The sequence below is a fragment of the Apodemus sylvaticus genome, chromosome 3, assembly GCF_947179515.1.
Source record: "Apodemus sylvaticus chromosome 3, mApoSyl1.1, whole genome shotgun sequence".
Taxonomy (NCBI): domain Eukaryota; kingdom Metazoa; phylum Chordata; class Mammalia; order Rodentia; family Muridae; genus Apodemus; species Apodemus sylvaticus.
This window is the reverse complement of record NC_067474.1, coordinates 115,525,065-115,540,298: the sequence shown is the minus strand read 5'-3', so window position 1 is coordinate 115,540,298 and position 15,234 is coordinate 115,525,065. Positions and strand designations below refer to the sequence as shown.

At 42.0% G+C, this 15,234-nt stretch overlaps 1 protein-coding gene and 1 pseudogene across 1 annotated transcript in view; both read right to left on the bottom strand.

Moving 5' to 3' along the window:
- Window positions 1–15,234, bottom strand: part of Cachd1 (cache domain containing 1) — a 225,545-nt gene that overhangs the window by 95,728 nt on the left and 114,583 nt on the right. Inside the window, exon 3 of the mRNA XM_052176841.1 lies at window positions 6,697–6,845. Coding sequence (XP_052032801.1) covers window positions 6,697–6,845 — 149 coding nt within the window. The remainder of the gene's footprint in view (window positions 1–6,696; window positions 6,846–15,234) is intronic.
- LOC127679726 (pleckstrin homology-like domain family A member 2) lies at window positions 217–656 on the bottom strand (annotated as a pseudogene).

The following is a 15,234-nucleotide window of genomic DNA, read 5'->3' as shown; positions in this document are numbered from 1 at the left end:
CGCAAAGAATTTCTTTCTTTTTTTTTTTTTTTGGTTAAAAAAAGGGAAATGGCATTGTTTATTGGGAATGAAAATATGATATAAAAATATTAACATGGAATGGTGGGTTAGAAGCAGGTAACCAATGTAAATATGGTCCAATAAGTTAGTGCACCTGCACAGCGGGGCAAAGTTCAGCAAGCACGGGAATATCTTCGGTGAAGGGCAGCAGCGGCGTCACCCGGAGCATTCCGTGGGCTCCTGTCTGATGCAGCGTGGGCAGGTTGCCGGCTCAACTGATCCCCTGCGTTTCACGGACCCAGAGCGCTCCACTCTCTGGTCTCCGCCTGCGCAAAAGTCTTGGTTCTGGAAGTCGATCAGCGCCATGGTGCTGGCTGTGTTCCAGCAGCGCTGGCCCGTGCGTTGGAAGTCGATCTTCTTGTAATGGTTGGTGACGATGGTGAAGTATATGTACTTGGAGGTGTGCTCCACGCAGTCAACCTTGAGGATGGAGTGGAAAAACAGCTCCTTGGTGGGGTGGGTTTTCCCAGAGAAGAGGCGCAGGTGGGTCTGCGGTGAGCATGCAGCGCTTCTTCCAGACCTGGAACACGCTGTCGCTTCGGCTTTTCCAGCTCGCAAAAAATCTCGTCCGAGGTCTTCGCGGTTTTCGAAACCATTTCGAAAGGATGCACCAAATGCGAATTTCATTATTTGTATCTGATTTTGTTTTTTTTTTCCTTAATGAATAAATAGGTACTCTTACCATGTTATTATTTACCTAGGTAATACTTCAAAAAAATGTATATAGAATGCAGAATTTAGTGACTTGAACAATACGAAGAGCCTCCTATTATGTAAGGTGGATCTAATTAAAGAATAAACTCAAAGGGGGAGAGAATCCTGTAGCTGTAATGAGAGCTATAACCGAGAGCCATGCTTCTTACAATAGAACTTGGGCTAATTGGTCTACAGCATATGGCTCAAGTTGACGAATGGTAAGGTTTGCCTCTTGCCACCGTGACATTCTCATGGATAACTCCTGAGAATGTATTAAAATTGGCTTAGAAACGGGATAGGTTCCATTCCCTTCTCCAGTGACTGCGTGCTTAGTAGATGCCCCAACACAAAGAGCTCCCGAAAAATAGTGGGAATCCAATTTAAAGGTGCTTCCAGGAGTTTCTTCACATTTGGCAATCAGTGAAGCTGTTGAAGATGCCCCTGATGAGCATGAGAGAATTATCTATTCAGCTGAAGCTGCTCAGCTGTAGGGGCCAAGGTGAAGGGCCCTGGAAAGAATTGCTTACTGACTCACAATGAGCACTGCTTTGCTGAGGATGCCAATTCCCACCACCATTATTAGCCAATTAGCAAACACGAGATGAGTGAGTCCCAGCAGCACCGACTCCCCTCACAGAGATACAAAGAAGCAGAAAAGGTTAGGCGTATCTTAGTGTTTACTCTCTAATTTATATTTTATTTTTCCTTCTTACAAAATGAAGACACACACACACAGAGACACACAAAAGTATGACAGTGGCATTAATATGTATAAAAGGAATTGGGAAGAGGAGAAACTCACTTTGAAATGTGGAAGATATTGATTCAGTGACATAAAAGGCCCATGGGAAGTGGGGCGTGTCCACAGATAGGTGGCTCTTGACACACAATAAAAGCCTTTGAGTGCAGGCCGGGTCTCAGGGACGAGAGTCTTAGTGAGATGCATTTGATGGCTGGGTTCCTGAAATCCTGAGAGACGAGGAAGGGGAATCTGGAGTAGCAGGGAATGCACACAGCCAAGTCAAATCCATGATGCAGGAAAGCCAGAGTTGAAAAGAGAGTGTCAATGTGGGTCAACCAAGATCAAGGTTGAGGGAAGGGCTTAGAGCACAGGACAAGGCAGATGATCTTGAGAGTCTCTGAGTGACTCTTCTTGGAGGCAGCAGGCTCCCAGATGGGAACTTCCCATGGCCAGGTGCTCTGATTCTTCAAGCAAAAACAAAAACAAAAAACTCAACCTCTGAATTTTCAAAATACCTAATTTTCCAAACGTCTAATGTTGGTAATGAATTGAGAAGCATACAAAGGGGGAAATCATTTTAAATGTCTATGGGAGGGGTCGTAAAGGTCAGATATGATCCACGGCACGATGCTATGACCGCAGCACGATGCTATGACCGCAGCTCTTTGTACCTGCGCGCCCAGCCAGTGCAGTGCAAGCAGAGCTGCTGAACGCCGTGAGCGGATGACCCTGTGCTCTCAAGCCTGTTGTTTTGAGCATGTGTGAGGGCATAGGTTAGATCCCCAGTACCACTAAAACAAACAACAACAAACCAGAAATGAAAAAACCCCTACACCTGTCAGGGCAAAGCAGACACTGAAAATGAGCTTGTCTTAGGTTAAGCCTCAACCTGTTTGTTTTTCCTCAGTATTGAATGTTAAGACTTTGGATCATCCCTTCAATAAACACAGACAGAGGGCCTAATCACCATGCAAGGCTCCATGCAAAATCATTAACTCCCAAGGCTCCCGGGTGAGACTTTTCAGAGCTGACTAATAATCTGAGAAGGGAAGTATCAAACTCATCTGAAAAATCAATTTTCTGCCACTTTGCAGCTTTTATCTCCATGTGGTCCCAAAGTCACCTCTAGGTATGCTGTGCAGGGGATTCTATATAACAGATTTTTCTCTTCCTGTCTTCCTTCCCTAGAGCTCCCTCTTCTTCCCCAGAGGGCCTGGACTGGCCAAGAACTCGCAGTCCTCCTGCCTCAGCTCTCACACAGCTGAGTTGGGAAGCACACACTACTGTGACCCTATTGGTAACCTTATTAACCATTCATTACTCTTGTGGCGGGAGGGGCTACCACAGAATATGGAGGTCCATTTAGACAACTTTGTTTTCTTTCTTTTTTCTTTTTTTAAAGATGTATGTGAGTACACTTTTGCTCTCTTCAGACACACCAGAAGAGGGCATCAGATCCCATGACAGATGGTTGTGAGCCACCATGTGGGTGCTGGGATTTGAACTCAGGACCTCTGGAAGAGCAGTCAAGTGCTCCTAACCATGGAGTCATCTCTCCAGCCCCATTTGGACAACTTTGTGGAGTTGGCTTTCAACTTCCACCGTTACGGGAGATCAAACTCAGGTTGACAGACTGTATGACAAGCAATAGCTAAGCGATCTCACCGGCCTGCAGCTATACACCTTAGAGCTCCTTTCTAGAACTAGTCATCCTACATTTAAAATAAAAAGTTATTAAGTCTTAAGGGAAAAACAAACAAGTATGAAAACATAGATGAAAAGCCAGTAGGACAAAAAAGCCAGGACTGAAATAAAAAGAGAAGAGATGCCACTGGTTAAAATCACTTATGAAAACACTGCCCTGATTCTAACTCATCTCAGGAATGGACAGGTTCTAGAACAAAAGGCAGAGAGATTTTTATCTGAAGTATGAGTGTTCATATTTCTTATAAAATAGTAAGTACTATTGCCCTTGTATATGGCCAGATACAGGCCATGGGTACGGAAACTTAAAAGACTTTGCTTCTAGAACTATGTATCTCATAGTTTAGAACAGCGATTCTCAATTTTCCTAATGGTGCAACCCTTTAACACAGTTCCTTATGGTATGGTGACTCCCAAACATAAAATTATTTTCATTGTTACTTCATAACTATAATTTTGCTACTGTTAGGAATCATAATGTAAATATCTATGTTTTCTGGTCATCTTAGGAGACCCTCAAAGGGGTCATAGCCCACAGGTTTAGAACTGATGGTCTAGAAGGACATTTGTAATAGTTTTGGAGAAATCTTTCTCGCTTTCTTTCTTTCTTTCTTTCTTTCTTTCTTTCTTTCTTTCTTTCTTTCTTTCTTAAACTGATAAAATTTATTTTAAAATACACAACTCAATATTGGCATCATTAAGTCATCAAAATAAATTAAATGCCTCTTAAATTTATATATCTTCTGAAGCTAAAATTAATATGCACTCAATCAGTTTTTAAAATCTATTTGTAAAATTAAACATGATAGAAGTAGGAAAAAAATCTCTTATGAAGTCCTCTATGAAAGGAAATTGTGACAGGTTTCTGATTAGATAGAAACTGGTCCATCTCCAAGGGAGAATATGCAGTGTAACTGTGGCTTCATAGAATGAACTGGGTAGTGTTCCTTCTGTTTATGTTTTTGGAATAGTTTGAAGAGTATTGCTATTAGGTCTTCTTTGAAGGTCTGATAGAATTCTGCACTAAACCCATCTGGTCCTGGACTTGTTTCAGTTGGGAGACTTTCAATGACCACTTCTAGTTCTTTAGGGGTTATGGGACTGTTTAGATGATCTATCTGATCCTAATTGAACTTTGGTATTTGGTATCTGTCTAGGAAATTGTCCATTTCATCCAGATTTTCCAGTTGTGTTTAGTATAGGCTTTTGTAGTAGGATCTGATGTTTTTTTTTTTTTAATTTCCTCAGTTTCTGTTGTTATATCTCCCTTTTCATTTCTGATCTTGTTAATTTGGATACTGTCTCTGTGCCCTCTGGTTAGCCTGGCTAAGGGTTCATCTATGAAATCTCTGTTTCTGGCTCTTTGTCTCTGTGCTGGAGACAAACTGAAGGCATTGCTCATGCTGGGCTTCTATTGCTCAGCCACACCCCCACTCCATTAAGTCGACTTTCCCAAACTTAATCATTTCCATGCCTATCCTTTTCAAAATCTTACTCTCACTTAGAATAGTTCAATATTTATTTGTTGTACTTAAACTTTAATATTTTCATAATAATAAGCCTAGTATCCGGACAGAGAGGACATTGAAATAAATGAATAAGGAGCCATAAAAAGGCCTTTCTAAGGCCAAGCATGGTGGCACAGGTCTGTGATCTCAGCATGTGGAATGGGGAGCAGGAGAATTAAGAATTCAAAGCCAGACTTGGCAGCATTGCTAATTTAAGGCCAGAGGGAGACACGTGAGAGAGAGCCTGCCTTACCCACTCCTTCCAAAAGTTTGTCTAAGTCCAGGCTCCAAGCTCCCCCCTGCTCCAGCCCCAGGAGGGAAATACCCTTAGGACTCTCACCTCACTGGATCAGACTTCATAGAACTTCCCAAGATCAATTCATGAGTTACAAAGCTGACTTAAAACCAAAATATTTTAGCCATGCCTTTAGCTGTCTTGTGGGACCCAGGGCGTTCCTCCCTTCTGCTCTTAGCTCCACTGTGAATGCCCTGAGATTCAAAACGTAGATGCTGGTGAAAGGGAACATAGGAGAGAGTGAAGTGAATGTGCTTATTAACAGGATGCTGCTGCAGCTACAATGCCTGTTAGAAGGGAGTAGACAGGCAACTGGCTAACGAGTCCTACCCTTGCTTCCCCCAACAACAGTCCCCCAAAACTGACATATATACATGTATATATATGTGTATATATATATATATATATATATATATATATATATATATATATATATACATGTATATATGTCAGTTTTGAACTCTGTATATCTTTTGACTATTCAGCTTTATCCCCAGAACTAGCTGCTTTGACAATAGCATGTGGAGGCTCCGGTCACCTACTCTGAATTACAGCAGCATGCACTTCACTGTTTGGTACGGAAGGTCATGCACCTCACAGAAGGTCATCTGTGAGAGAGCACTCCTTTGTATTAAGCCACTGACTGTGTGAATCTTCCATGAGTACAGTGAAGATCATTAGAATTTTTCACTAAACTACACAAGAATCTCTTGGAGGAGAAACTGTAGTCTCTGCTTCATTACATTCACAGAAAAGAACATTGACTTTGGTCACAAAGGGGCCCAGTATCTCAGACCTGAAGTATCACATTCAAAATGGGAATCTCTGTCCTTATGCCAAACACTTTGACATAAGCCTTCCCAGACCTTTAATGCTTGCACATGTGTGTATGTGTATGTATACCGGTCACGAGCACAAACCAGCTTCTATAGCATGGCTGCATCTCATTATCACACATGCAAGGGTGATATTTGATTTTCCAAACTAACCCCCTACTGCAAGACATTTGTAATACTGTACAAAATACAAAATACATTTGTAATTTGTGATACTATGGTAACTTTGCACGTGTGCCTTCTCGAACATGTCTGATATAACCTTCCTGGTGAGACTCCTTGCTTTGGGGAATCCCAACATGACTCTGGGTCATATTTTTCCCTGCTTGGTATTCAGTATTTGCATATAGCCTCACGATGTTTTATATAATTCTTGAGAGTTGAAACTCCTTTACTCACCCCTAGATACAAACCAGCTCAGACATTAATGCACAGTTAATGAAATTAAGTGCCAAGTGCTAGAGGTGAAGGGAAAGAGGTGTGATTCCTGCACCGAGCAGCAGAGGTGAAAGTCCAGGAAGGCTTACGGGCAAGGTGTGGTGTAGTATATTGACTGTATGGAAGGATATGAAGTAACTATGGAAACAGACTTGAAGAAATAATGACTTCTTCTGGGAGGAAAAAAAGGAAGCGTAAATTAACTGAGGTTCTCTAGGCAAGCAAGCAACAGGGGAGATTCACAAGTTTAAATATAGAGATATTATGATATTAATGCCTTGAATAAATGGAAAGCTACTATGTATTTTGCAATAATCAAACATGGGCATTATGAATGTGGATGAAGAAACAACCCAGCTCTTGGTTTATCAACAGCAGCAGCAGTAGCAGCAGCAGCAGATAATGCTCAAGTCTTACTCCATCATGGAAGGTGGAATTGTGCAGCAGTCCTGAATGGCAGTCAGTGGAGATGTCAGGTGCGCTGTATAGGAGGCTTCTACAACTTGCTTGTTCCGATTGACAACGTCCAGGTAACGGTTGAACTTCTCCCGGATTTTTTTGGCTAGCTGTGGATGACAGTGAAGTCACAAAATAAATCACCTATTTAATCCATCTTTCCTGATAAACTAATAATTTGCATCATGAGATGCATACATTAAGCTTTGGGGACACATTAAACCACACCCAGATCATCTTTGCTGGGTGGGAGGGTGAAAAGTTACAAAACACCTGGACATCATGGAAGGAAATTTAGGCAGCAATAAAGTATTGTCTTCTGCATATTAAGAGAGGAAGCTGTGTTTCCAACCATTGCCTAAATTCAATGAAATGATGTACAGCCCTGCTGGAAAACCAGAAGCAAGGATTTCGGATATTATTACTGCCAGTGTGACAATACACTGTGGCTGAGAGCAAACAATGCTAGGAAAAGAGAGCAAGAGATCTTTTCGGGTTCTGGAGTCGCATACATGGAATGGGGACTAAATGGACAAAGGGAAGTGACACTTAGTGCTTTCTGCTGTGCAGTCCTTGGGGACACCATCCAAAGTCTTCCATAGGAACAGCAATTCTCCAGGGAGGTTCCATGTAGACATGCATAATATGCAAAATATATAATTAGAAATAGACTTGGATGGGACCCATTACACCATTAAGATGTCTTTCTCAACTGCTGTGAGCAGACCCCTTCATCATGATTTACTTTCATGTGGGAATAAGGAAAGCACACGTACGGTTATTCCCTCCGTTGCTTCTACAAAATACCACAGCTTAATTGTTGATCTCCAAGGAAAACCATGTTGTTTGTCTTCCCCTTGAACAAAATGTTACCCAAATGAGATGACTGATAGAATTACGGCTAATTGGTTTTGCAGAGCTATTCACTAATGGCACTCTAGCAGAGAACTAATCATCCCCGCTGGGTCACGCAGCTCATACAATCTAGTAGCCTACAGGCGGGAACATGGAGGCAATCGAATATCTCCTTTTGTCATTTTCAAGACGTGTTTTTCTCAGTGATATTCACAAAGAGGTGAAGTTTGTAAGTTTTCCTAAAAATTATACTAATAGGCTCTTCTTCGCCTGCTTGCCTTATGGGACTGAGCATCTGCTGGATCCTTGGACTTTTGTTCACAGCTGCTGCTGACCATTGTTGGGGAGTTGAACTGCAGACTCATACTACATGATATGATCAAGCAAAGATGTTGTGCTCTGCATTGCAGCTCAGAATTTGTTCTTCTGAAAACTGAAATGCTGTCTGCCTACCTGCCTTGAAAAACCTGTTTGAAATGCACCCGGAGCAGATCTTGTGCCACAACTCTCTATAACTCCGGGAGAGAAGTGGTCTCCCAGGAGTACTGACACAGAGGCCTGCAAGAGGGACAAGCCACAGTCAGAGACAGTAAGACTAGCTAACACTAGAGATTTCCAGATAGAGACATCCAGAGAGGCAAGGCCAAGAACATAAGCAACGGAAACCAAGGCTCCTTGGCATCATCAGAACCCAGTTCTCCCACCACATTGAGCCCTGGATACTCCTACAAGACAGGAAAGACTCTGATTTAAAGTCACACCTCTTGATGATGATACAGGACTTTGAGAAGGATATAAATAACTCCCTTAAGGAAATACAGGAGAACACAGGTAAACAGGTAGAAGCCCTTAAAGAGAAAACACAAAAATCCCTTAAAGAATTACAGGAAAACATAACCAAACAGGTAAAGGAACTGAACAAAACCATTCAGGATCTAAAAATGGAAACAGAATCAATAAAGAAATCACAAAAGGGGGATAAACCTGGAGACAGAAAACCTAGGAAAGAGATCAGGAGTCATAGACGCAAGCATCACCAACAACAAAACCAACAGAAAGCCCCCATGCACATGGAAGCTGAATACCGGATCTTAACCTCAGGGAGAACTGCAGTGAACCAGATGCTTCACCTCATGTGTCACAACTCCTGCTTCCAACACCAAGACAGTGTCACACCAGGCATTGCTAGCCCAGATTAAGTTAAAATGTGAAATGCTTGGAATGGTTTCTATTGATTGTTAGTTGCATTCTACCATCTTAAAATGTGCTAAGGATTCTTGAGCCATCACAAATCATGAATAGCCTGTATTGGCTTACTTTTTTTGTAGATTAATAGATATATATTTGTTTGGATAGCTAAATGTATATATTGAAATACTTTATGATTTAAAATGTCCACATATCCTTTTATCCTGAAATGTCTTGTAATTTCTTGAAGACAGTTTGGAAATCACCAAGTTAGCAAATTTTTTATATAATATGCACAATGGCAATGTTGTAAGATGTGAACACCATGAACCTGCATACTGGTGATATGACATAAAAATCAATCAATCAATCAATCAATCAATCAATCAACTGAAAAAATTATACTAATAAAGCTTAGAGATTTTTCTGGACATAGAAAAGACTATGAAAGTAATTCGGTACAGAATCGCTCTTTTGGCGAGAGAGCACCTGTATGAATGGAGAATTAATTTGATGTTGGCTGGTTCTCTTGGCAAGAAAGAAGCTATATAAATAGGTAATCCCCACATGCACCCACACTCTACTCCCTGAGCTAGACTTCTTTCTGTACAAAGATACAGGTCGTACTGGCTAGTTTTGTGTGTCAACTTGACACAGGCTGGAGTTATCACAGAGAAAGGAGCTTCAGTTGGGGAAGTGCCTCCATGAGATCCAGCTGTGGGGCATTTTCTCAATTAGTGATCAAGTGGGGAGAGCCCCTTGTGGGTGGTACAATCCCTGGGCTGGTGCTCTTGGGTTCTATAAGACAGCAGGCTGAGCAAGCCAGGGGAAGCAAGCCAGTAAGAAACATCCCTCCATGGCCTCTGCATCAGCTCCTGCTTCCTGACCTGCTTGAGTTCCAGTCCTGACTTCCTTTAGTGATGAACTGCAACGTGGAAGTGTAAGCTCAATAAACCCTTTCCTCCCCAACTTGCTTCTCGGTCATGATGTTTGTGCAGGAATAGATACCCTGACTAAGACACAGGTCTTCTCTGTGGAGGTCAGTCACTGAGGTGGAATGTACAAGAACACTTTGATTTCATACCTTAAGTTAGGCCACTAATTATGCTGTCCCTTATGGCAATGTTTAGAGACAAATCTGGGTGTCTTAATGTGGTAAGAACTGCTATCAAGTAGACAATAGGAACCAAGAATGTTCCTAAACATCCTGCATGTGTAGGATGGGTTCTCTTTAACAAAAATTACCTAGTCCCAAAATTTCCTCCCATCAATTACCAACATATTTTGGTTTAGTAATGAACAACTTCTTTAAAAATACAATCTATCTACATACTGACCTACCTATCAGTCTATCAATAACTCATCAGGCTGCCAGGATCAAACTCAGGTTCCAGCATGCTTCACACAAGCTCTACTACTGAGCTGTATCGCTAACCCAAAATATTTAAGTGTACAACTCCACCAAAAAGCAGGTTTTATCTTTTCTGTTTGGCTACTAACTTTTGATAAGATAAGTACCATTAGTTTCTACCTGGAAATGTCAAGGATATGTTCCATTACATGGGAATAGATGGTCCAGAACAGGATAAAGATAAGGTACACTTGAAAGAACTGAACTTCTAAATATAATCTTCACCAACTCCTTTGAAAATGGGCATGAGACCCGCCTGCCTTTCATAACACACACCTACTCTCCTAATGCATGCCTCCACATTGGAAATCCTCAAGGGCTTTTCTGCACATTTGCTGAGTGCCAGCTTTGAAGAGTCAGAGCTTTGAAACACTAGCTATTTCAAATATGGCCCACTGCCTGAGCTAAGAAAGCCTTGAGCTAAGAAAGAACCTGCGTTTTCAACTGTTTGCACCGAAGCAGCATTTTATAATTACATTAAATTCAAATATCAGTCTCTATAAATGGAGCCTGAGACACATTCATTTGGTTCATGCTGGACACATCATCAAGACCTAATATCTGACAGAAACAACCTTTCGAGGAAAGGTTCGAAGGTTCAGAGGGTTCTTTTGGTCCATGGTCACTTGGTAAGAACCCAATGGTGGGAGAAGTGTGGTGGGGGCAAGTTTCACCTCATGACAGAAAGGATGCAGACCCTTTGTTATAGGTCAGGAACCCCTCAGATGCATCCCCGTCCTAGTGTGGTATAAAAATCTGCAAAGATGCTTTAATGTGTTTCTTCATTAAGGAGTGGGATCTAAAATGCTCCCAACTTCACTGCTGGAATCTAAATGGTGTTATAATGGCTTCTGTCAGGAGAGTATATGGCAAGACATACTATATTACTTTTAAGCCCAGGGTTATACAAGTTCCTATAGCCTGGGTTCTAAAGTTCCTAAGGCTTCTACCTGCTCATCCTTAATGTAAGCTCTGAGCTACCATTCTGTAAGAAACCAGACTCAGGGGAAGGGCATGTCATGTGCTTAGTTGTGAGCCTAATCAAAGACTCGAGCATGTCCTGGAGTCATCCTATCTTGGTACAAGTCAAAAAGCCTCTTCAAGGGCTGGAGAGATGGCTCAGTGGTTAAGAGCAGTTGCTATTCTTCCAGAGGACCTGAGTTTAATTCCCAGCATCCATATGGTAGCTCACAACCATCTTTAACTCTAGTTCCAAGGGTTCAGACATGTTTTTCTGACCTCTGAGGGCAGCAGACACACATATGGTGCTCATATTCACATGCATACAGGCAAAATACTCATATAGGTAAATAAATCTTACAAAATCAGAATAAGAAGAGGCTTCTTGGAAACTCTAACCCCCGGAGTCCTCTATGCAGACACAACAGAACAGATAAGCCATCCTTGTAGGGCCTGGTCTATCTTTATCCATACAGTCCATACATGTGTCCAGGCCATTAAGTTATAGGTAATCCTCCCCCTTCCCCACTAAGAGTTAAATCAAGCATCCATGAGTAGGCTGAACCCCATCCTAGGGCAAGCATGTTAAAGGCAGGATCAGGAAGCTGCACAGATCCAGACGCTGCATCTGAATTACTAATGCTGTAACTTCTAGAGTACAAACCTATAGCACAGAAATGTCAGGGACTTGTCAGAACAGTCTAACAGCTGCTGTGGGGAGCATATTGTTATATGCCAGACACAGACAACAAAATGTAGACATTCTTGTTTTATGTCAATGGGGTTAAGTAGTTAGCACAAGCCAGGGAGCAATACAAAGAACCAGTTACTTGTTTTAATTCAAAACTGTCTTGTCTGTAGAACCTGTGTTCACCTGCTCAGACTAAGCAAACAGAAAGAAGTTACAAATGTAACTTGAACGGTGACTACATGACAAGTGTCATAGGTTAAAACATCTGAGCTTAAGTAGACAGGGTGCAGAGCAGAATGCTACAAAGTCCTCAGCCTGAGCTGGCTGGAATTCATAGTTGGGGGTGGGGCCGTTGAAGTTAGTGGCTAATATGAGCTTTTGGGAAAGCCTGCTTTTGACTTCCTGGTTAGCATCTGCCTCAAACTGGCATCTCCAAACTGCCCTTAACCCCAGAGCCTGGCATGGGCCAAATTAACAGGATATGCACCTCCTTCCCCAAGCTGCATTCTTTGCAGTGGGATGGGGGTGGGGGTGGGGTGGGGAGGGAATAAAACCTACAGAGTCTGGTTATCTATGACAACTAAAGACCTCAACCTCATGCTTTTCCTGTCTCTATCAGCTTCCTCAGTCTTTCATGTGACACCCTATCTTGTCGAATGGAGAAAGAAAGAAAGAAAGAAAGAAAGAAAGAAAGAAAGAAAGAAAGAAAGAAAGAAAGAAAGAAAGAAAGAAAGAAAGAAGAAGGAAGGAAGGAAGGAAGGAAGGAAGGAAGGAAGGAAGGAAGGAAGGAAGAAAGAAAGGAAGAAAGAAAAAGAAAGAAAAGGAAGGAAGGAAAGGAAGGAAGAAAAGAAGAAAAGAAGAAAAGAAAAAAGACGAAAAAGAAAAGAAAGAAAATGCCAACATTTGCTGACTGTTCTATGAAATTCTCTCACTACAGGTACTTTTTCTTTTTCTAGAAGGTTGTACTTAACAACATCTAGCCTGGAAAACACAATGTGAGACCCTCTAGAAAAAGAAAAGGTACCTGTAGGGTGGGGAGGTTCATGGTAAATTTCCAAGAGAAGTTCTACGGCACAGGCATTGGAAGTTTGGGCTCTGAAGGAAGATTTCTGAGTTCTTGCTGCTTCACAACATTGAAAAAGTGACTTAATCTTCAATGTCTGCCCCTGGGAAGTGAAGGCTTGTACCATACAGGGTTTTATATTGTTTGCTTCAAGCAGTCCCTGATCCCTAACCTCAGCCCTAAGTACCTGGAATCACAGTCGTGGGCCTCCTTACCTAACTTAAAGGGGTTTTTAAAGGATTAAATTGATATATACATGTGAAATGCTTAGTGAGGGAACTTCATAAAGCATTCAGCAAATGTTGGCATTTCCCACCGCATCTGGTGTATCTAGTGCTGGGGAATGAACGTAGGGCTTCCTAGATGCCAGGCAAGCAGTCTACCAACTACATGGCCAGCATCTCCAGTCACTGTTTTTTAAATCCACTTTTAACAACTGCTGTGAGATTCTTGGCAGAACACCATACATGATGCAGCCTCTTACTTCATAATAAAAATTGGGGAATTTTAAAAATACAATTTCATTCAGGATTCTTCATAAAAGTACCCTCATTAAAAGGAATAGGGTCAAATATGACATAATATAGTCCCAGCAAAACTAACCCCCACAATTCCTTGCTAATATTACCTGACTATGTTAACTGTAGCCTAATGGTATTAGATAAATAATATGTTCTGATAACTCACGCATATTTAAACATTTCCTATTTTATAACCTGGACAGAGAATTCAGGGAACAAACTACTCCTTCCCCTTAGGGAATGAGTTTCAAGATTCAATATTTTGTTCAAGTTTCTTTTTTAAGCTTAATAAACCCCATTATAATACTCTATGGTGTAAGAGAAAATAGCAGTTTCTGGAGAAACAGTGCAGAGGGCACTGAAAGAGTCATGGCCCTGTGACCTTGCAGCCTGACACCAGCTCGCTGTATCTTCCACCAGGGAATGCACTGGTGGCTTGCTATGGAAGCCTCAACTAATAGTCCATTTTGCCTTTTCTAAAAGCAGTTTCTCCTAGCATGCTAACTAAACCCAGATTGCTGGGCAAGTATAACAGAATCTCTTAAAGGCAGCCCACAGAGAGATTAAAGCCTGAATGTATCTGCTAAGCTGAGGGGGGGGGGGAGGCTCTGCCCCGGAACCTTCCAGAGAGGCCACACAGAAACTGGGGCTGTCCCCTGCCCTGATCTCTGCAGACAGGCGAAGAAAACAAAGGACATTCTCAACAAAGAGCTACAGGTGGACCCACAGCCCTCCTCCACATAATTAAAACCATTTCTCTCTCCACGCTCAGTGTCCATCTTTTATCCTCCTTTATCCTCTCTTCTTCATCCCCTGAGGGAGGCCTGAATGCTGATGAGACGACGGGACTCAAACCATCTTGTCATCTTTTGGGCTAATTCTTAGGCTAGCCAACACCCAGCCATGGGTCAAATGATCAGTAGGTTAGTGTGTGGTCCCCATGGGAACCGACTCTAATTTGTCACCATCTCCAGTGACAACGTTTCATCACAACATCAATGGATTTCCTTCTTGCTGAATTTCCCCCTCCCTTAATTTTCACATAGGCCTTCTTTGTCATTTGCCTTCTTCCCCAGAGCCCCTTTAAAAAGCACTTTTTACCTTAGCTTTACACATCTGAGGATGAAGAGCGGGGGATGGGCTCACGGTTACAAATAGGTAAAAGAAACAGGACTGCAAAGGCAGGACTTTATTTATGACCGCTTCCTAAAAGGGCTGGGCGGAGTTTTTATGTTAGGGAAAGCTTTATTCAAAATATCTAACAATGAAGCTGACAGGCACAGGCAGGACGTCTACCCTAGGGGACCGAAGAGTCATAGCACAATTCATATTGAATGTGGAAGAGTTTAACGTTTGACATTCAGAAACCTGTGTGCCATGATAAGAATTTAATAGCTGACCCTTCTCTTCTTCCACGCCAGCCTTATCACTCACGAGTAAACCTCCATTATTTTTTTTTCCTACCAAGTTTCAGGATTTAGTTATATAAATGTGTAACACAGAAATAATTTGAAGTATAAACCTAGCAGGGATATTCAGCGTCTCTGGGCCACACCACACTGCCACATTCCCAGGCTCTTCATGTTCCCTGTGGCAGGCACACGGTGCACAGGATACAACCAACGCTAAGCTTCACACTCTTTCTTTTAATGAGGCTTGGAATAGTCCAAATGGACACACAGTTCTGTTACTTATTATCAGGGTCTTTGGTTAAGATCCTTGATTGGTCTCCTCACGAATACAGTCAGAATAGCATGCCCCCTTAAAAGGCCTCTCTTGTGTTCAAATAAATACAAAGCTAAGGCTAAGT